At 39.3% G+C, this 22,202-nt stretch overlaps 1 protein-coding gene across 1 annotated transcript in view; it reads left to right on the forward strand.

Moving 5' to 3' along the window:
- LOC134447015 (AP-3 complex subunit beta-2) overlaps positions 1 to 22,202 on the forward strand; it is a 38,446-nt gene that overhangs the window by 10,766 nt on the left and 5,478 nt on the right. The window contains exons 2-25 of the mRNA XM_063196301.1: positions 1,148 to 1,223; positions 4,947 to 5,021; positions 5,135 to 5,230; positions 5,678 to 5,838; positions 6,134 to 6,200; positions 6,382 to 6,564; positions 7,082 to 7,261; positions 7,397 to 7,494; positions 8,229 to 8,283; positions 8,621 to 8,692; positions 8,780 to 8,842; positions 8,936 to 9,068; positions 10,375 to 10,484; positions 10,941 to 11,117; positions 11,384 to 11,570; positions 13,015 to 13,145; positions 15,562 to 15,600; positions 16,653 to 16,767; positions 18,525 to 18,717; positions 19,582 to 19,747; positions 20,370 to 20,472; positions 20,566 to 20,687; positions 21,231 to 21,459; positions 21,734 to 21,818. Of these exons, the coding sequence (XP_063052371.1) occupies positions 1,148 to 1,223; positions 4,947 to 5,021; positions 5,135 to 5,230; positions 5,678 to 5,838; positions 6,134 to 6,200; positions 6,382 to 6,564; positions 7,082 to 7,261; positions 7,397 to 7,494; positions 8,229 to 8,283; positions 8,621 to 8,692; positions 8,780 to 8,842; positions 8,936 to 9,068; positions 10,375 to 10,484; positions 10,941 to 11,117; positions 11,384 to 11,570; positions 13,015 to 13,145; positions 15,562 to 15,600; positions 16,653 to 16,767; positions 18,525 to 18,717; positions 19,582 to 19,747; positions 20,370 to 20,472; positions 20,566 to 20,687; positions 21,231 to 21,459; positions 21,734 to 21,818 (2,916 nt within the window). The remainder of the gene's footprint in view (positions 1 to 1,147; positions 1,224 to 4,946; positions 5,022 to 5,134; positions 5,231 to 5,677; positions 5,839 to 6,133; positions 6,201 to 6,381; positions 6,565 to 7,081; positions 7,262 to 7,396; positions 7,495 to 8,228; positions 8,284 to 8,620; positions 8,693 to 8,779; positions 8,843 to 8,935; positions 9,069 to 10,374; positions 10,485 to 10,940; positions 11,118 to 11,383; positions 11,571 to 13,014; positions 13,146 to 15,561; positions 15,601 to 16,652; positions 16,768 to 18,524; positions 18,718 to 19,581; positions 19,748 to 20,369; positions 20,473 to 20,565; positions 20,688 to 21,230; positions 21,460 to 21,733; positions 21,819 to 22,202) is intronic.

The raw sequence follows: 22,202 nt of genomic DNA on the forward strand, positions 1-22,202 counted from the left end.
ACAGTGCTTGACACAGTGCTTGCCAACTCACCAGACTTACATTAAACTAAAGGATCTGTGGGGTACATTGAGAGTAAATAGAATGGAGGCCAAAATTCTATTTCATTGTTGAAGCCAAGTTGGAGCCAAGGTTGGACCCAAAAAGACCAAAAAATGGCCAAATCCCATTCATTCCTATGAGAGACATAAAACCCTGTATCTCCCTTAAATGCCACTCCAGGGGGATCATTTTTCGCTCAACTAGTAGGTCCCCTTGCTCTCCAACTTACCAGGGTGGTGATTTTTTTGTGGTGATGTTTTATTTTAGAGAGATATTAAAAGTTAAATTGACCAATGAGCATCAGAACATGGTTTGATTGACCGTTAGAAGTCTTGTTGTTGTCCAATCAGCACCTGCGTTTGGCGTTGCTAAGGTGGAATGTAAGTTGGAATGTTCCCAAATCTGGCTTCAAAGCGTTGAATGGCAAATAGCGTTGATTTGGCGTCCATTCTATTTACTGTCAATGGTGGGGTATTATCAAGAGGGAAATGATATGCATGTAGTGGGTCAGTGACACAAGTTTTAGCAATTCTAAAATGTTTAAAATAAATTACTTTAAAAGCTTTAATCAGGTTTGCAAATGTGTATATTTTTTGTTTTTATTTCTTTCATTTAATTTCAAATACCTGTCAACCTGGTTTCCTCTGAAACTGTGCAGTGGTCAACTAAAGGTGAAAAATCATGTAATTACTTTAACCTGCACAGTGTGCACAGGAAATTACATTACTTGAAACTTGGATTTATTTGAGTGTGTTGTGTGGCAATGTAGTTAATTCATATTCATATTGTCATATGTGTAGACTTCACTCGAGCATAATTTGACAGGAAATTTGCATGGTAACATGTTTGTGTTCAAAATGTGCCCAGGCACTCCTATCCTGCAGCAAGCAGGTCCCTGACCAAAAGCCTTACCATATGCCATGCTTCTTGTACATCAGACACCTGCTGGAGCAAATATTGAATAATCCATCTCTTTTGGGTAGCAGCAACCTGTACCAGGCTGTACAACCTGTACAAAGGCTCTTTGTGTTAGTTTCTTATTTTGTGTTAGTAAAGTAGGATTTTAACATGTGCATTTTTAATTTGAGCTTTTCCTGTTTTCCCTAGACATGATGACCTGAAAGAAATGCTGGATAGCAACAAGGACTCGTTGAAACTCGAAGCGATGAAGAGGATTGTTGCGGTGAGTGTTACCATATGTTTCTTACATCAGCACTACATGCCAAATAGTCAGAACTAAGTTGTCATTGCTGGGGTCACTCCAGAATCCAAGGGAATAATCTTCTTAGAACAGATGAAATGTAGTCCTTCCTAGTCCCTTTAACCCTACCCTTGGTAACAGCATCAGTCAACATCAGAACAACATGGGTAATCATTGGTAAGCGGTTAGGGGGTCAGACTTGCAGCCCAAAGGTTGCTGGTTCGACTCCCGACCCGCCAGGTTGGTGGGGGAGTAATTTACCAGTGCTGTCCCCATCGTCTTCCATGGCTGAGGTACCCTGAGCATGGTACCTTCCCGCCACACTGCATCCTTTGGGATATCCACTTTCACTCCAACTTTTGAAAGTTAATGGCAGCAAAATTCCCAAGTCCTTCCGTATGTCCATGAGATGCAAAATTTTGTCAAGATGGGTTTTTTGATTAGGCTGCCCCACGAAACTTGATGTGACGCGATCAGGAAGAGCTTGATTTGATACTTCACTTTAATAACAGTCGAATACTGTGTTGTTATAAAATGCCTGATGAAATATCCAAATCGTGACTTTGTAGGAGTTTTGACTTTGTAGGAGTCAGTTCTGTTTATCACAAAGTTACCAAAATCAAAAGGTGCATTAGAGTGTCTAGTTTCAAAATTTAGAGAAAAAAAAAACGTGTTATTAAGGGTCGGCACTCGCATGGGAACAAAATCGTACTAATACTGTATGTGCCTGGCATTCAATGTGTTAAGCAGAACTCATGCATGCTGAATGAACGTATGCATTTCCATGGCCTTCATGCCCCACTAGTCGCCCCGAACGGTGGCCCTTTCTGCGGCCCTCAAGGTTGGGCCAAGGCCCTATGGTTAAAAATCCCTGCTCTACGTAGGGCCTTTCGTAGGACTTTCTCCATTGTTATCATTGTACTTGTATCTGTGTCTTTACTGCCATCTCTATTGGTCAACCAAAGCGCACATTGGTCAACAACAACGGGATACTTTAGTTTGAATCAGTGTTTCTCAAAGTGGGGCGCAAGCCCCCCTGGGGGGGGGGCGTGGAGGCATGACAGGGGGGGCGTGTGACATCTGTTTTTTGCCCCCCCCCCCAGCATTATATACACAATTATAAACATTTTATTATTAATTGTCATACAGGAAATGAACACACATCTGCATTCCACTTCCCTCTTTGTTTTTATATCACCAGTCACCTTTCCTTTGATTCTGCACCGCGCAGCGATCATAAAATCAGTCTGCGCGAGTACTGCTGTTGCTTGGGGGGCAGAGGGGGCTCGGAAGCATCCAGACCCTGCGAAGGGGGGAATGATGGGAAAAGTTTGAGAACCACTGGTTTAAATGATACATTCATTGACCCATAAATTGATACTTTGATTGACTAGTAGATAGCAGTTAGATATATAATGCCAACATGTGGACATATAGAACCATATTTAGAAGGTCTAGATTATTATGAAGTAGGCCTACTAAATGCTCCATATTATGAAGTAGTAAATGTTCTGTCAGGTGTGTTTGTAGCTCATGTAGCTCATGTCATGTAGCTCCTTTGAGTCATCAAGTGTCACTTGGTTTATTGGTTAATCTTATGTAGGGGTACCATAGGATCATTTTGTCCCAATGCCCAAGACTTTTCAATGTACATTTCCCAGATATGATGGGAAATCAGATGTAACTCCAATTGTATGTACACTTTCCAAGATCTATAGCCCCAAAATGTCAAAATCACGTTTTTCACAAGTCCAGTTTTAAAGGCTTAATCTATCAAAAATAATTAAGCTATGCTATTTCCAAGTACAGGATCTAATACATTGGGTTGGACTGAGTGGACATGGTCATGTTAAGGCTTGTGTCTGTCTAAAGCTAAAGCTAACTAAAGCTTTACGAACCTGCTTGTAAATTTTGTATGTATTTCTTGGGCTTGGAAAGTGGGCGTGGCCCCGAAATTTTGGAAGGTCTCTAGAGGTGGGGTGTTAAAATTCAGGCAAAGGAGGTCACCTGAGGAAGGCATGTGAATTGACATGATATGACCCTTGTGGGTACAGACAGAGACGAGAAGGCAGAGAGGCACTCTCTTACTGATCCTAAATAGCCTGCACAGTGCAGTACACTTCTCAGTGCAGACGTTAAAGTCAAGGGCTACGGATTGTGGTTAATGTTGACAATGAAGTTAACTATACCAATAAACTAAACTAACTATATTTATGATATTTATCACTAGTACTCATGAAATAAAAATAAATAAAAATAAAATAATAATAAAGTACCTGATAATTAAGTCGACCACATGTGATATCTTCTTTTCTCGCAAGTTTATTCACAGAAACCTTGGTTACCAGTTTCCGCTGTTTGAAATTATTGTAATTAAATGATGCCCTTTCTATCAAGAGATATACTATCTCTGCTCCTGTAACAAAGCCTAAATCATATGTGTTAGTAAAGAAATGCCAGCTGCTCTATTTCTTCCAGTGAAAACAAAGTGACCTGGAAAGAAATGGCAACATTGTTTCAACGATCTGGTGAATTATCCGCTAATGAAAATATTGCCTTTTCAACTTTGATGAGCGGAGACTTCCCATTGACTGTACATTGTGTGACATCATCCCCAGGGTCTTTTTGTTTTCTTTATTTTTTAATTATCAAAGAGCACATTTTGAGGGTGACAACAGAAAATTGCTTTGCATACTAATACTAACAATATTTCCTTTGAAACTACAGTCACTAATTCTCTCTCTCTCTCTCTCTCTCTCTCTCTCTCTCTCTCTCTCTCTCTCTCTCTCTCTCTCTCTCTCTCTCTCTCTCTCTCACACTCACTCACTTACTCACTCACTCACTCACTCACACAAACTCACACACACACACACACACACACACATACACACACACACACACACACACGATAGTCCAAGGCTTCCTGAACCGTTGAAACAAATATTACACACAGGTACAGGTGTAGCAGACTTTGTTTTTCTAGTGCTTGGTTTATGCCGTTAGCAATAGCGACTTCGACAACATCCTTCGAGATGGATGAGTCTTTGGTTTTTTTGTGTCTTATATTGTACCCTTGATGCCTAAGGATTACAGAGGCTCTCGCCCTACACTACTGTTTATTGCCTTGTAATATCCACTAGCGTCATGATGTTATCACGGAGGAGTGGAAGAGGATTCGTTTGGGAACCTGTGAGGCTTGGGTGAACTCAATTCCTAGGGGAGTTAGGGCAGTGCTGGAAAACAATGCTGGCAACATAAAATACCAGCACTTTTGGCATTTTCACACAGGGGTGCACTCATTTTTGTTGCCAGTGGTTTAAACAATACTGGCTCCATATTTTGAGTGAACCTCAAGATTACGCTGTCGCATAAGCTGTACATTCTTATATTATGTTATTATATTATTTCGTGAAAAATATAGTTAAAAATTTGTCAGTTTACACACAGACACACACACACACACACACACACACACACACACACACACACACACACACACACACACACACACACACACACACACACACACACACACACACACACACACACACACACACACACACACACACACACACACACACACTTTAAGCCATAGGTATCATGGGTACTGTATCAAGAAAATAAGTAATACAATGTGTAAAACCTGAATTCAAGAATTTTTTTTAGATTGTTTTTCATCCTGCTGCAATTTTTCTCTCAAAACAGATGATTGCCAGAGGAAAGAATGCCTCGGAGTTGTTCCCAGCTGTCGTGAAAAATGTGGCTTGTAAAAATATCGAGGTATGTATCAACTTTGACTTTTCACTTCCATTTTGAAACTCATGCTATACAATAAACCCATTATCAATCATGGTTAACATTTTCAAATGTCACCCCTGCCTTTATTCTCACAGGTAAAGAAGCTTGTTTATGTATACCTTGTGCGGTATGCCGAGGAACAACAAGATCTTGCTTTGCTGTCAATCTCCACATTTCAGCGGGGGTTAAAGGTAAGTTATCAAAATGGGATGAAATGGCAGTCTGTCTAATTATGCTGGATGTCAGGAACACTTCTATTAGATAGGTTTATCTACCCTATATTTGTTTTTGTTTTTTTTTTCACAATAGGAAGCTATGTCTTACAGCAACCACACTTGAAAAACTTTGATAAAACTGACATTTCTTTACTTGGTTACGTGTATGTAACAGAAGTGGGAATAGATTATTTTTAAATTAATCTCACTGTAAAAAAATACATACAGAGCATACCAACCCATGATAGGTTAATGCACATGAATCTTCATCTGACATGAAGCAATAATATTCATACTGACAACGATATTCATTCTGATACTTCATCTGACATGAAGCAATGATATTCTGACCAGAGTAGACATAAGGCTATCCTGGATGTATGCTGGAGTAGCAATTTAATGTTTTTTTTTCTTTTTTTTTAGGATCCCAACCAGCTTATTCGAGCAAGTGCACTACGGGTTTTGTCCAGCATCCGAGTCACCATCATTGTACCCATAATGATGCTCGCCATCAAAGAAGCTGCATCCGACATGTCTCCATATGTCCGTAAAACTGCTGCTCATGCCATCCCAAAACTCTACAGGTAATCATGGGGGTTTAAACACTGGGCTCTTCTCAAAACCAAGGACAGTGCACTTCCAAGTGTATCAGCCTAATTAGTCCGCCCAGTGATTGGATACTCTTTGGTGAACTCTACGGAATATCCAATCACTGGGTGTGACTAATGAAGATTATCCAATCACTGGGTGTGACTAATTAGGCTGATACACTTGGAAGTGCACTGTCCTAGGTTTTGAGAAGGGCCCACTGTGTAATGGATGAAGTTTTTCCATTTTTCTTCAATGTTCAGTATCTAATTATTTCGTATCTATTGTTAGTTTGGACCCCGACCAGAAGGACCAGTTAATTGAAGTCATAGAAAAACTGCTTGCTGATAAAACTACGGTAAGAGTGATTCACTGGCGGCATTTAAAATATGTTTACCATCTTTTTACCCTTTCAAATAAAAATAGTGTTAAAACTAACACGGCTAAAGGATAAAAAGAAGCAAGGAACAGGTAACAGGTAAGGTAAGGTAACAGATCAATATTGCCTTTTTGGCTTTGACTTTGATCTCGTTTTGCAGCTGGTCGCTGGCAGTGTTGTCATGGCCTTTGAGGAAGTCTGCCCAGAGCGCATTGACTTGATCCACAAAAATTACCGTAAGCTGTGTAACCTGCTAATCGATGTGGAGGAATGGGGCCAGGTGGTGATCATCAACATGCTGACCAGATACGCTAGAACACAGTTCCTCAACCCCAACATCAATGTGAGTATCCAAGACAGAAAGATGAATGTTTTTGTGTGGGATTTGGGATTTGCGGGTAATAGTGATGGTAAGATTGATAATTGCGGTAATGATTGTCCCTTTTGTCTGTGTTAGTGGGTCAAATTCTTGCAATATACCTCAAAAGTTACATATCATGAACAAGATAACTATATTTCCCATAGGCCTATAGGAACAAGTGTTATACCGATTGAAGTTGCCTTTCACCAAACACCAAATGTAAAATTTCAACTAAAATAATATTTAAATTAAAAACACTTCATCTTTCAAGCCCAAAGACAAAGTCCAGTTGCTTCCAAGTGAACTATTTGGATGAGAAAAATACGTGAATCACTGCTAATTTTCACGACCACGTCCTCTGGTTGAGTATTGATCATATCTGGTCTGACGAGGTCAAACATTTTGTCTTGCGTGATTTCATACTGCTGTATAACAATCAAATGTGTGATAAAATGTCTATATGAAAATACAATTGTTGCCCCTGTATATGTTTCTACAGGAGACTCTTCTGGAGGAGGAAAAGGCTTTTTATGGTTCTGATGAAGATGAGGACTCAAAGGAGGAGACCCCTGATGCTGAGGTGTCCACTGCAGCCAAAAGGAAGCCCTACGTCATGGATCCTGACCACAGACTTCTACTGAGAAACACAAAACCTCTCCTACAGAGTCGGAATGCAGCTGTAGGTTATTTAAATCATACTGTCTACATATTAACTAAATTGAACACCTATGTAACAAACGTATGTTGTATGGAAAAGGGTAATGGTTTTATTTTCAACAACCTGTATTTTCCATTGTTTTTTTTTGTTACACAGGTTGTAATGGCAGTTGCTCAGCTCTACTTTCATCTTGCCCCCAAAGCCGAGGTTGGTGTTATTGCAAAAGCTCTTGTTCGGCTCATGAGAAGCCACAGGTTAGTTATACATTACACTTAATAACCAACTGTATAGCACGCTATATCGTCACGTGGCCACGAATTGCCGATCTATAATCTATAACGTTTGTCGTGCCGTCATGATGAAGCCCCGTTTTTTGTGGTTGGGCCACACTTCCGCGGACAATGCATTTGAATGGGCTGTCCGATTCGTGGTTGATTTACGATTGATGGCCCACTTCCTACAGAGAACTGATTAGGGAAATATTATTAGTGAAGGGATACATTAGCATGTAGGCTATGCCCCATCACACTGTGAAGTAAAACAAATTAAGATGAACAGTGTGTTTTCTAATGCAATTTTCGCTTCTCTACACCGTACCTACACTCCGCTTCTCCCTCATCACTGGAAGTGTGGCCCAACCACGAAAAACGGGGCTTTATCGTGACGGCACCACTACCGTTATAGATTAATTTGATTTCATGGAAACAGGACGCATCTCGTGCGATAGGGCTCTAATAACATAAACCCTGCTCATTACATTGTGCCTTTGCACAGCTGAATTTAGTTTTAAACAGTATTAACTGGTACGGTATGTACTATGACAGGCAAAAATATGACAAACCTTTGCACTGTTGTGTTGCTGCTGCTTCAGAAATCCAAATAATTTTATCCCAAAAAATCCCCCAAAATATGAAATATTAAACTAGCCCTTAACATGTGCCATTAACCTGTATGTGTTACTCTTTTCTTTTCTTTTTTTTTACCACAGTGAGGTCCAGTATGTGGTTTTACAGAATGTGGCCACCATGACAATCAAGCGAAGGGTAAGAATTTACAATAAAAGACTTGACAATTAGGACATTTTGTCACATTTTCTGTGAAGATTTCTTGCATAGCAGAATGGACAGTGCAAGACTTTCTGGTTGATGAGGTCATAGACTCAACTAGAGTAAAAGAAAGACAATTTAAAACCAGATTAAAGCCAATTTAAAATTAAGAAATTGTAAGCCGTTCTAAAGGGTGTACACACTTATTTCTTCAACGGTAAGAGCATACAATCTCCATAGCTCTTGCCTCACTCACAGCTAAGCAAATGTGGTCAACACATACTGCCGAGCTGACAATTTGATAAAAAAATTCAACCTCAATGTTCTCTTTTAGGGAATGTTTGAACCATACCTCAAGAGCTTCTACATACGCTCGACGGATCCCACTCAGATTAAGATTCTAAAGGTAAAAGGCTTTTGTCTTTTGTAGTTTAATAATGGCAATGCCTTTGCACTTGTGCATCCACTTAACTGTATTTCCCTCCCTTGGTAGCTTGAAGTCCTAACTAATCTGGCAAATGAGACCAATATTTCAACAATCCTAAGAGAATTTCAGGTGAGTATACTGCATGTACATTAAAATAATTCAAAGTGAATGCACGTTATACACCCAGTATACTTAATCTTTTGCATTTTGTTTACAATTTAGACTTACATCAAAAGTAATGACAAAGACTTTGTGGCCGCCACAATCCAGGCCATTGGCCGCTGTGCCACAAACATCGGCGAGGTCCGGGACACATGCTTGAATGGATTAGTTCAGTTGCTCTCCAACCGTGATGGTGAGTGTACTTGAGCACCAGTACTTTAATTCCATGTCACATGTTGGAGAAATCACACGATGAATCACACAAAATTTGTGAAATCTTCAAACCAACATTTAAACTCACTACTCTCATTCTACCAAAACATACCATTTCCATTCGGCAATGCTGATTTTCAAAACTCTGTTTTTGAAGTTTTAAAATGGTTGTTGTTATTTAACTTTACATTATGGCTTTATTGTGAGGAACGTACAATGTCACGTTTTTATAGCCTACTAAACTAAACAAACCTGCCAAGAGGCAGAAAATACAGTTGTTTTTAAAAATGTTTGGGCACCCCTTTGGAAAATCACTTGAACATATACTAACTAAACCATAGGGAAAGAGAAACATTTGTTTTGTGAAAACGCTTGATAGGTCTTGAAATCATTTTATGCGGATTTAAACAAAGATAGGCATGTACATAAATTTGGGCACCCCAAATATATTCTAATAATGTGAGATAGAGCTCACCTTTGCTGATGTCTGCTTCAACTGTATAGCAAGTATCTACTGTAAAGACCATTACAAGTCCCAACAGTATGGAACTTTGAATTGTTGCCAATTAGTCTATCCAAAACACCTCCGATTCAATCAGGTTACTTGTCTGCCTTGTGCAGACAGCCTGAATCAATGATGTTTTCAATGATATTAGATATAAAGATTGGTTTGGTCATTTCAAAGCACGTCTACTAATGTTTTTGCATGAACTCCTTGGTGAATGTTGATCAGTGCAGTGAAGTGATTGTCCCCTGGAAACTTGCTGCTGATATTTGAAAACATTAGCAAGGCCCTCAACTGTAATAAGGTTTATAGTAACTTTGCTAGCAGACCCACAACAGGATGCACCTGCCAGTGGGCATTTTTTGCCATGCACATCTCCCATTGTTATGGTCAAATAACTCATCTGACCACAGTTTGATGTCCCAAAATGTTTTAGCATGTCTGGAAGGGCTTTTTCCTGCAACTGATTTTTGATGAATAGGTTGCACAGGAATGCCCTTTTAAGCATAATTCATTCAATGAGCTTCATCCTTGTGTTGCTTGTACACTGGAGGAACCATATAGAATGCTGTACTATCCGGAACTAGATGTTATTGTAGTTCTATGTACCTGTAGGTGCTCTATATCTTGCCTATGGAGACCCAGCCCATGTCCCCATCATTTTTGCTGCCACACTGTTCGCCAGCTTTGCATTTTCGGCCGGACCGTATTGAAATATTCCCTTTAACAACCCTAAAGCTTGAAGTATCCACCTCATTTTTTTAATTTATTTCTTTTTTAGAACTGGTGGTAGCGGAATCTGTGGTGGTGATAAAGAAGTTGTTACAGATGCAGCCGGAGCAGCACAGTGAAATCATTAAGCACATGGCCAAACTCACTGACAACATCCAGGTAAGGTTATTAACCCTATACTAACCAAGTGAAATCATTAAGCACATGGACAAACTCACTGACAACATCCAGGTAAGGTTATTAACCCTATACTAACCAAGTGAAATCATTAAGCCATTGGCCAAACTCACTGACAACATCCAGGTAAGGTTATTAACCCTATACTAACCAAGTGAAATCATTAAGCACATGGACAAACTCACTGACAACATCCAGGTAAGGTTATTAACCCTATACTAACCAAGTGAAATCATTAAGCCATTGGCCAAACTCACTAACAACATCCAGGTAATGTTATTAGCCCTACAGGTATATGAACCCAGTGATTGTCGAATGATATCCCATTAACTAATTGATTGTTGTGAATGATCACCTGGTTCAATTGGACTGATAAAGCCACGTCATCTGGAGTATGTGGCTCACCACCGTTGAAACCTGTTTCTCTCTTATTTGTAGGTCCCAATGGCGCGAGCTAGTATCCTGTGGCTAATTGGGGAATACTGTGAGCATGTACCCAAGATTGCCCCTGATGTCCTGAGGAAGATGGCAAAGACATTTACCAATGAAGAAGACATCGTCAAGCTACAGATTATGAATCTGGCAGCCAAGCTATATCTTACAAATTCGAAACAGGTATTTAACTCCCTCTGAAAATATGAACAAAGTGAAAGGTTTTCAGAAATGTGCTTGACTGGGTGAGCCAGTTATTTCCATGTTGTGAGGTGTCTGTTGATGTTGCACAACTTTTGATGTGATGCGTAAACTATGTTAAGGAGGGTTTTAAAAAAAAAATGTAAACAAAACTTACCCCCATCAGAATGGTCAGGATCTTGAAAAAATAGTAATATTAATTGTAATTTTAATTGTATTGACAGTATGTTTTTCTTTGCTGTCTTTAGACTAAACTTCTCACTCAATATGTGCTGAACCTGGCAAAATATGACCAAAACTATGACATCCGAGACCGAGCTCGATTTATCCGCCAGCTTATCGTGCCCATGGAAAAGGGCGGGGCCCTTAGCAAGTATGCTAAGAAGTTGTTCCTAGCCTTGAAACCTGCACCTGTTCTGGAGTCTCCATTTAAAGGTAAAGAGATTGATGAGACACTGCTACTTTATACATTTTTTTTAAAGCTAAGGAACAATTTCATTGTAAAAGAGCTAATTTGCCCATGACAAATGTCTTGAAAAGTGAACAACCAAAATAAGCAATTGATGACAGTACCTCAAAGCTACAGTGAGAGGAAAAAGTAGCCCTTTGAAATGTCTTCTCTCTTTCTGCCCAAATTGCTCATTAAATATGGTCTGATCTTCACTAAAATCAGAAGAAAGAACTAACATGAATATGTATATTTACAAAAGAATAAGCTAATATTTACTAGTATGACCAAAGTTCAGTAAGTTTTGCAGCTGAAAGTGTCTATTCTGGAAATTGTAAATGGCGGACAATGTAGAAGATCCCCCTTTTCATGAATGAAAAGTGCAATTTTCCCAGTCATATTGAATACTTGGAATTTGATGGTGGTGGTTTTCATGAAAAAGGTAATATTGGTGAATGGGCAGCATGGATTCTGGAAATAAACTAGTAGAAATATTACACGGTGCACCTTTAAATTCTGTATTATAGGATAGCCCCTTGAGATGAATGAGTGCGTATACATGCAGTTCAGTATCCCGAATATGATCGGGATATTAAGTATCCCGAATTTGCGTTTGCGCATATAAACACTTCAGTATCCCGAATAAGCCCTTATTCGGGATACTGAGAAATCGGGATATGCTAGGTGGAGTTCTCCGAAAGAAGCCGGGATACTGACGCATGTATACACCTTATCCCGAATACAGGGGCTTCCCATAGAACGCTATTGCTGGTATCTAGGCAACACGCATTTGAAGAGAATTCTATAGCAGGCAAGAATGTAGACTGGGATATAACGTTCTGTGCGCATATAAACATAACCGGGATATGCCTCATATTCGGGGTACTGAACTGCATGTATACGCACTCAATATTGTTTATTATTTCTTAGGCCATTTGTTGGCATATTTATAGTATCTAAGCCTAGTTGCCTTGGGAAATAGACAAAATGTCTTCAAGCCCAAAAAAGGAGTCCAGTTGCCTGAGCTAAACTGTTTTGCATACTACAAAGCTAAGTATGGCATTAGCTTACATGACTGTTGTTACTAATATGGATATGGAGTCATTATTGATGACTAATGTGGTACAAATCACTTCATACATATTTCATGTCCCAATTAACCACACATTAACTATGACTAACAACATTATTCCACTATAAATCATGCACCATTATTATATTTGCATTAGCTGCAAAAATGACTGTACTTGGGTCATACTAGAAAATATTAGTTTATTACTTAGTAAACTTTCATGAAAAGATCAAATTTGATAATAGGCAACCCAGTTTCAATGAGCAGCATAGTTGCAGTACCTTTTTTGACCATTTCCTGCAAAGTGTACCTTTAAATGTAATATAATCGTAAATTCCTGTTATTGTTTTTTTCTGTAGATAGGGACCATTTCCAGCTGGGATCTCTGTCACATCTGCTGAATGCCAAAGCCGGCGGCTACCAGGAGTTACCCGACTGGCCCGACGTGGTGCCGGACCCATCTGTGCGCAACGTGGAGGTGAAGGATTCTGTGCGTGAATTGGGAACAGTAAACAGTAAAGCTTATAGGTGTAGGGCAGAGGGTGCTGCTCTACTTACTGTAGGTGCTAATCACACGTATATGGATATTTATTTAAAGCTGATATTTTTGTATATGTTTACGTGTAAACACGACATGTAGATAAAAAAAAAACTCCCTCCATTTTGACAGGTGTGTTTTAGGTCCCTAAATGAGTTTTAAAACTGGAGTTTTGAAATGCACATTCTAAAGCACTGTTTACATGTAACCGAAACGCCAAAAGTAATGTGTTTTCAAAAATATCCACATACGTGTTAACAGCTTCATAGGGATAGTTACTGTATCTCAGAGGGAACATGAGAAACTCTTTTTTTGCTCTGAAACATATTTAAACAAACTCCCAGACATTTGCACATTGTCATACCTCTCTCTGCTGTTTGTCTTTGGTGATGTCACCATATTAGGACACAATTAATAGAATGGCAAGGTTGAAAGGCTTTTTTTCCCATCACATCATTTTCTCATGTGCATGCCAAGCACCTGCATCAAATCAAGACTTTGATTTGAGCATTTTTTTTTTTCCAAATAATGCTTCATCATGTTTCCTCTCTGGTTAATGTTGTGTGTCATTGTTATAGTCGTTGTTCGTTGTTCCATTGTTATTATTCTTAGGAGTAAATATTGTACAGCTGTGAGTTGATTAGTTGTATATGTGCTCCTCCACTCCCTTGTGTTCAGTCTATGCCTCACCGCCTTCTCTCTGTGCCTCGGTCCACAGCTGGACGAGGTGATTGACAGCAGTGAAGGGCGAATCGGGTTGCTAGGAGACTGGAGAGAGGTGCCGCTGTGCTCTGGAGTGCAGTGTGTTGTGTCTTCTTTGCTTTGCCAGCTATCTGATCTCTTCCAACTACCATATTAGCAATTGCACAATTAGACTGAATTGTGTAAATTGTTTGGCACATTCTTAAAAATAATAGTGATATGTTTATCTTATATATAGTGTGTATATACAGCATAACACAACACGAACAGAGATAGATAAATACATTACATAGACAGAAAGGCAGATGATAGATACATATATGGATTGATTTAACTACTGTATGTCATAGCACAGTGTTAAAAGTTTTGTTGGAGTGCACTGTCATTTAAATGAATATTATTTTCCATAACAAGACTCGAACTGATATTTATAGCTAAAAGCCAACAAGACAGTGCGCGATGACGATTGGTCAGACTTCATTTACAGAAGATTCTGTTATAAATGATGTGGATGGCAGTATGTCATGTATTGCTGCAGTGTTGCCATTCAATGCCAACTTTACTGCGTGCCACCACATTCGAGTTGTAGATATTCTTTCAGAACATTTTATCAGTCTTCTGCAAAAGCACATAGAATATATTATCAAAACAGCATAGTTATGAACATATTTTGGTGAAGAGAATATGGTTATATCCTGCCTTATGTGCTGACGTTTTCCTTTAAGCTTATTCTTGGAGTGGAACATATCTTGTTTGGTTTTGGCAAATTGTGCCAATACTTTTCTGTATAGCAGGAGGAATTATGTGAAAAATCCTCACGCGGTGGATATAATCAAACAATGTGGTACAGTTGTTGAGTGATCTGAAGACATCCTTGAAGTACTATTTCTGTGTGTGTGTGTGTGTGTGTGTGTGTGTGTGTGTGTGTGTGTGTGTGTGTGTGTGTGTGTGTGTGTGTGTGAGTGAGTGAGTGAGTGAGTGAGTGAGTGAGTGAGTGAGTGAGTGAGTGAGTGAGTGAGTGAGTGAGTGAGTGAGTGAGTGAGTGAGTGAGTGAGTGAGACTCCAGACAAATGGCTCCTTGACCTCCAGAGCGTGTGAGAATGTGTATGTGTGTGTATTTGAAAGCACTTTGAGTCAACGCTATAGTTATGATATTGGGCTACTGTATATGAATACATTTTGATTGATTCAGTCATTTTGACTGAAATGGCCAATAAAGCCATAATGTCCAGGCAATGCAACATTTTACTTCTACCGTTTTGGGCAGCCATCTTGTATTTTCCCCATAAAAAGATACATCCTAAAGATCATGAATAACAATTCTGGTCCGTCTATCCACCGCGTTAGGATTTTGACCTTTTATGATGGTAATTCCTTCTACTATTAACCAAGTGTTACAAAACAGAGTGTCGAGCTGGTGTTGTGTGAAATCTGTCCTCTTCATCATTAATAAATTACAGCTTTCCCCCATGGAGGACCCGTACTGGAAGTGAGCTGTAGCATTTGACTAGTATAGTAACATGAATCATAGTGTTTCAATTGACATAAAGATTGATGAATACTGTACTTAGAAACAGACGAACCGTTTCTACTGCATGCTGTCTTTTTTCTTAATTTTACCATTCATCTCACTCTTCATTCTGATCTTTTCTGTCTTGTCTGCCAGGTTATTAAGCTGCTTGAAAGAGTCACAACCTTAACCAGTGTGAGTCAGTTTAGTGACCAACAGCCCCATCATGTTCAAATTCCAGTATTTCAAGTTCCATGTTCCAGTCTTTTTGTTTTAGTGTCTGTCCAAAGATCCCTCTATACCCTTCTATGTTAGTATTCCCAGAGGAAAACATGGCGCCTTAGAGGTGTGTTGATTTTGTGACTCCGAAGCAAATATTAATAAAAAAATCTTGTCTCAAGCTGTAAATACAAGGGCTTGAGAATATTTCTCTATATTCCGGGAGCCATTTCTAGCTATACCTTATGGATTAGTGTCTGCTAATCAGTACTGCAGATTTTATCACTGATTTCAGTCGATATGACCTCATTTGCAGAAGACTTGCAATGCAAAAAATAATGTGGGTTACCAATGGTGAAAGGTTAAAATTGATCTCACAGTTCAATTTTTTTTTGCCCTATTCACCTAGTATCTGAATACAGTGTCTCGCTATGTACTCAAGCCTGTCTCGTCTGCCTGTGGGATCAAAGTTAAACACATAAAACAATGATCCGTGAATTGCGAACCAATTTAAATTTGAAATGGTCTTAATCTGGTCTTTTCCTGAGCCAATTTTGGGAACCAGAAGACACCAGAAGACAGATCTTCACCAAAACATCTATTTCTTTGAGACACAAAAACAACACAAACTTCTGAAAACACATTTTTTCCTTTGGGATTTACCATACATCTTCGACCTTCAACCTTTCCTCTTGGCCTAGTTTTCCACTCACCTCAGATGGTTCCTAGATGGTTAGAAATACAAACCCCATATAATAACATACTCCATTAATTAACAATTGGACGTTGTGCATACTTTGTACACTGCACTTCCAATCTGTACAAGAATGATTGTGGAAAACATAGTTTCTCCTTCATGTTACTGTAGGAGGTCACTGTATCAATTACTTACTGCAGTCGAATTATCTTTCTAAATTCATGGGTGAAAGCTTATTCTAAATGGCCTGTTTTGGTCAAAATTCCTTAAATGTGTCATACCAGCCCATCTCTGAAAGTGCACTCATGCTGTTTTCCGTGCATTCCTGTAGGTTCCAGAATGGACCAAGTGCAGCGGGCGTGACAAAAGAAAGGACAAAAAAGCAGACAAGCCGTTCTATTCCGATTCGGAGGGAGAATCTGGCCCTACGGAGTCTGCCGACAGTGGTAATGAGTGTTGGAAGTTTTTTTGGGGGAAAAAACACTTCCCTTTCTCACAATTCAAATTACACTTTCAGCTACATATATCCCTTTACAGCTCATCACTGCTGTTAGATGAGATGCAAACTGTCTTGGAAAAATAGGCATTTGTTAGTCTCAATAAGGCAGGAAGTCATCAAATTTCGGCTTAGGCATAAAAGTTAGCAGCACAGAACAGTATGTACTCATCCAGGGTCTCTCAGAAAAACTCATCAAAGACAAAGGACAAAACATGGTCATTAAATAGGCCATATAATCAACATAGATTGTCCAATCATAGAAGCGAGCCCATTAACAAAGGAAAGAAAATCAAGCAAACAAAAATTCACAGTGGCAGAATGGCGACATCTTGTGGGCAAGCTAACATGTGGCAAGCAGCAAAAGTCTGTAGGATTTCACAATGAAGTCAATGGAGGTTATGTTTTCGGTCACGTTGGTTTGTCTGTCTGGCTTTCTGTTTGGCTATCTGTTTGTCTGTCAGCAGGATAACTCAGGATAACTTTGTGGAGTGGTTGGAAAGGAACAAGTGATTACATTTTGGTGGTGATCCGGATCAAGTTGCGGATCCAGGGGCCTCATTTATCATCAGTTCGTAGAATGCCTTCTAAATTCTGTCGTACGAGTGAAATATAGAATGGACTTAAGTAAAGAAAAATCAGGATTCATCAAACGTGCATTGGCTGCTCCTACGCACACCTCTGCATGATAAATCCCACACCTTCCAAATCACTGTGCACGTGCGCATTCGGGGTAATTTGCATCCCGAAACACCTCCAAGTAACCATATATGGCATAAAATATATTCAAATGCCTCGTTAATTTGAAGCCGCCAAGCTGTTTGGACACACATGAACACATGCGCCACTCGAAGCGCTGGCAGGAAGTGCGGAGATAGAAATATTTCCGCGGCAGAAGTGGAGGTGCTTTCGACAGGAGGAGACACACATGGACGAAAACACTGTCAAATAGCACACTGTCATACTCCATTGCAATTTAAAGCAAACTGTATACGTTGCAGTCAATATTATTTGCTATTTCCCGTTTCTTCCACTGACACTCATGGTCTGAGGGGTGCATAGATTTAGGCACATTTCTACATTCAAGTACATGTTCATAAATCCCACACTTTGCTCAGGAATGATGGCACGCACGCTTTACGCACAGATCTGTGCCTAAGAACGTTTGATAAATGAGGCCCCTGGAATTTAAAAAAAGATTCTTCACCATTGCGGGATTGGGAAAATTTTGACATTTTAGTTTCTAACTCCACAAGGCAGAAAGACTTGAACAAAATGAGGGTGTAACATAGTCAAATGTTCTATCAAACAGCTTCCTTGGCGGAGGTCTGCACTCTCAGAGTGCATTTCTAGTTTGTAATGCTTTTCTGTATTTCAACTGTTCATATTTAAGAATATTGACAAAACATGAAGCAATGGGCACCCTTATGAGATCTCAACATTATTTGCTGTAGTTTCTTTAGACAATTTCACAGTACATATGTCTGATATTTTAATAATAATAATAGTAATAATAATAATAATAATAATAGTAATAATAATAATAATTATTATTATGCATTTTTTCAAATGCTTTTCTTTGGTGCATTTTCCCAAATGGGTTTATTTTGTGATCACAGAAAAAATTTAATGTGAAATCCCCATTGGGTCTATTGCTCCCAGTATGTTGTTGCTGTGTCTCTTCACCTTACACCCTACTACATACAGGATCCGACTCTGAAAGTGATTCAGAGAGTGGCAGTGAGACTGGCAGCAGCGAAGAGAGCGGTTCAAGATCTGATACGGAGGACAGTTACGAGGAGGAGGAGGAGTCAGACTCTGAAGGAATGGAGAAAGTGCCAAAGGGAAGGAATATTCTGCGACGCAAAAATAAGACGTCTGCCTCAGACAGCGCAGCCAGGTTAGATTTTACATTTCTAATATACCACATACATAGAATGTTACTACTCAGTTACATTTTTACAGCACACTTAACCCTTAGAATATAAGAGATTTTGAATGAAAATACTTCAATTAGATTTTGCAGGCATGCGAGAGGGGAGAGACTGTGTTTTAGTTTAAACTGTGGGCGACGCGTCTGTTCAATGTGAGTGCTCTGTTAAGGGCGACTGCTTGACAGAGGCCACGCTGATCGGTTTAGTCCGTAAAATTAGGATAAACATCTCCCTGACATTAGTTTCTGGAAGGTGGGATGTCTGTAACGTCCAGGAAGAGAATATCCATGTGTAAATGCCAAACGCCTGCAAAACACTGTTCAGTCGAAAACAGAAAGTGTCCACCTGTCGCCTGTTCCTGTCTACTTCCCACAGCATTATTTAAACGTCCGCCATGAAATCCCAAACCAACTTCACTTCATATAGGTGACAGTATGCACCCATGAAATAACACTTCAGTGAGATAAAAAAAGAAAAACAATTAGCTCTGAACTCATATAAAAGGCATGTGAAAAAGCAACTATATTCCTTGAAATGTGTTCAGAACAAAATCCATTAAACACTATATATACCCGCCTATAGTAGTGCATATGAAATGTTTTCAACTGTACATTCAACTTGGGATGACACCTGAACTCTCACAAAATTTAATTTCCTAAATGCCATGTAACATGTAAGAGACTGATATAATCTTGGACTGGCATAATATAACTTTAAAAATCATTAGGGTATGGACTTCCTGTCTGCTATATAGTGATGAAAGCGGCAATGTTGGATTGACATAAATAGAGTACTTTAACTGTAAAATCATTTGGGTGTGTCTACTATAGTGATGAAAGTGGTGGAGAAGAGGACAGGCTACCGAAGCCAGGATATGGCAAGAGATCGGAGTCAGAGGAGGAGAAGAGTGAATCGGAAAGCAGCGAATCAGATTCTGAATCAGAGCCGGAGTCTGAATCTGATGCTGACACGAAGAAGAAGAAGAAGAAAAAGAAGGTAAGAGTTTAATTTCTCATGCGCAGGGAGGGGACTCAGCATCCCGTCCCGTCTCAGCCTTCCCAGCCCATACATTCTAATGGGAGCCCGTTCATACCATGCGCACGCCCACGCAAAAAATAGACTTGAAGTCTATTGTCAAGTTGTAACGCACACTTCTCTGCGCTCCTGTTTGTGGCCCGTCCATGCGCCACAATGACACTGGGCTTTGATGTGAAAGGACATGTTTTCATGTTTTCTAACCATTTTGGATTGAGCATGGATACATTCGGACATGTTTCGCCTATGCCCCGTACTTGCAGTGTGAATGAGCCATAACTCACCATTGTCACTTGATGAGTTTGTGGTACCACGCACTGACGAAGGCTTGATACCCGAAACGCATTTGCTTTTTGGACATGGTGGTAATATGAATAAATAAGTCCTTAAGTTGATACATTTTATCGCGCACCCAAAGACTTTCATTTTTCCAAGAAGTTGAGCGCGTCCTTTGCCAAAACTAAAATTTGTGTATAAAAATCCAAGTTCTAAACAAACTGTTTGACAGTTTGACGTCAATGGCAGTTAACAGTTTTACTGTTGGGCTTCACAATTTTCACCATTCTCTCACTGCTCTCACCAGGTGCCTGTTTCCGCTCCTGCTTCCAAACCAACAAAAAAGGCTAACGTGGAAAAGAAGGAAGCCGTTGAAAAGAAGGAAATGTCTCTTCTTGATCTGGACGATTGTGAGTAAAAACATTTGGAGACATTGAAACCATTAATAAACATTACTTAGTACAATCCATATGAAATGGTAACTTGATTTATGAATGTTCCAGTCCTGTCGACCCCAACTGAATCCACGACATATCAAGTATCTCCAGTCAGCAATGTTGTTTCAAACAGCTTGGTCACAGACTTGGAAGGGTTATCTTTGACAGATACCACAATGTCAGCAGTGGTGAGTATAATCTACCTTTATATGAAGAGCTCTTTTCCAAGCTATTAGAAGCCATTTAGATTTAAAGTAACATTGGGGCAATTACAGTGAGCCAAGAAACACATAATTTTAAAAATATTTTTGAAAGCGTATACTGTATGCTGTATACTACTTTGTGTAGGGTTTGAGAAAGGAGCTCTTCATGGTTTGGGACTGCTTTGCTGCCTTGGGAAATGGATGACCAGCTATGATTGAAATAAGCTTGAATTCTGCTCTTAAGAAACAAATCCTAAAGGATAGTGGTGTGTTCATGCGTGGGAACCCTCCACTGTAGCTGATTTTGAAACAACTATGAAAAGATGACTTGGCAAAAAAATCATCCACAGAGATGTGATGAGCTATGTGTCAGTCTTTAAATTATATTTAAATGATAGTTATAGAGCTGACACAAAAGGCCAATCACACTGTAAATATCTAACTAGCCAGGGATCCTTCTCAGAAGCCATCAAGAGAAGCTTTCTCTTTAAAATCTTAACCATTACGTCGCTGTTGTTTATTCCTTAGACAATCACTTCATCCAGCTCTATGAAGATGTATGAGCTTTTGCACCGCATCAAAGGAGAGGGTCTGGCAGTGGAGTACTGCTTCAGCCGACAGCCTTTTAGTTCAGATATTCATATGGTAGCTGTTCAAATCCAATTCACCAACAACACCTCGTCAGAGGTCAAGAACCTGCATGTGGAGGAACCAAAGCTGCAGTCTGGGATGAGGATGAAAGAATTTCAAGAAATTGGTTTGTGGCCATTGTTTTTTTTTGGGTTATTTCACAGTATTATATGAACATTTGGCGTTTAATGTACAGTACTGTCTGTATGTTGTACTTTAATGTAGATATTTATGAGCCAGTTGTGGAAAGTTATTGTTTTCAGCCTTTCAGTTGGTATTAATGGAAATGCACTTATTTTCTGTCCCAAGTTTTATTTTAGTGCTGCTTTAAAAAAAAACCTCTACTCTGATTTGGCATTGTTGTTCTACATTTGTCATCATATTATTTTCTTATATTTCAGATGTATTGCCCCCATCTGGGACTGCTACTGCTGTGATTGGCATCGATTTCTGTGATTCCACACAAGCTGCCAATTTCCAGCTATGGTAAATGTTGTAATCTTACACGGTGTTCCAAATTGCTATGCAAATTACATTTTAAACTAATATTCTTAAAGGTGCACTGTGTAGTATTTTAGTAGTTTATTTCTAGAATTCATGCTGTCCCATTCACAAATGTTACATTTTTCATGCTTACCACCACCATCGAATTCTAAGTATTCCTTATGGTATGGAAAATGGCTCTTTACATGAAAAGGCGGATCTTGTCCGCCATTTTGAATCTCCAGAAATTGACATATTTATCTGCAAAACTTACCGTACTCTGGTCATAATAGTAAAAAGTAGTTTAATACTTAGTAAATATTTATGAGAAGATCAAATTGGGCAATTTGGCAGCTCAGTTTCAATGAGGAGCATAGTTTGCCTCTA

The sequence above is a fragment of the Engraulis encrasicolus genome, chromosome 4 (assembly GCF_034702125.1).
Source record: "Engraulis encrasicolus isolate BLACKSEA-1 chromosome 4, IST_EnEncr_1.0, whole genome shotgun sequence".
NCBI classification, from domain to species: Eukaryota; Metazoa; Chordata; class Actinopteri; order Clupeiformes; family Engraulidae; genus Engraulis; species Engraulis encrasicolus.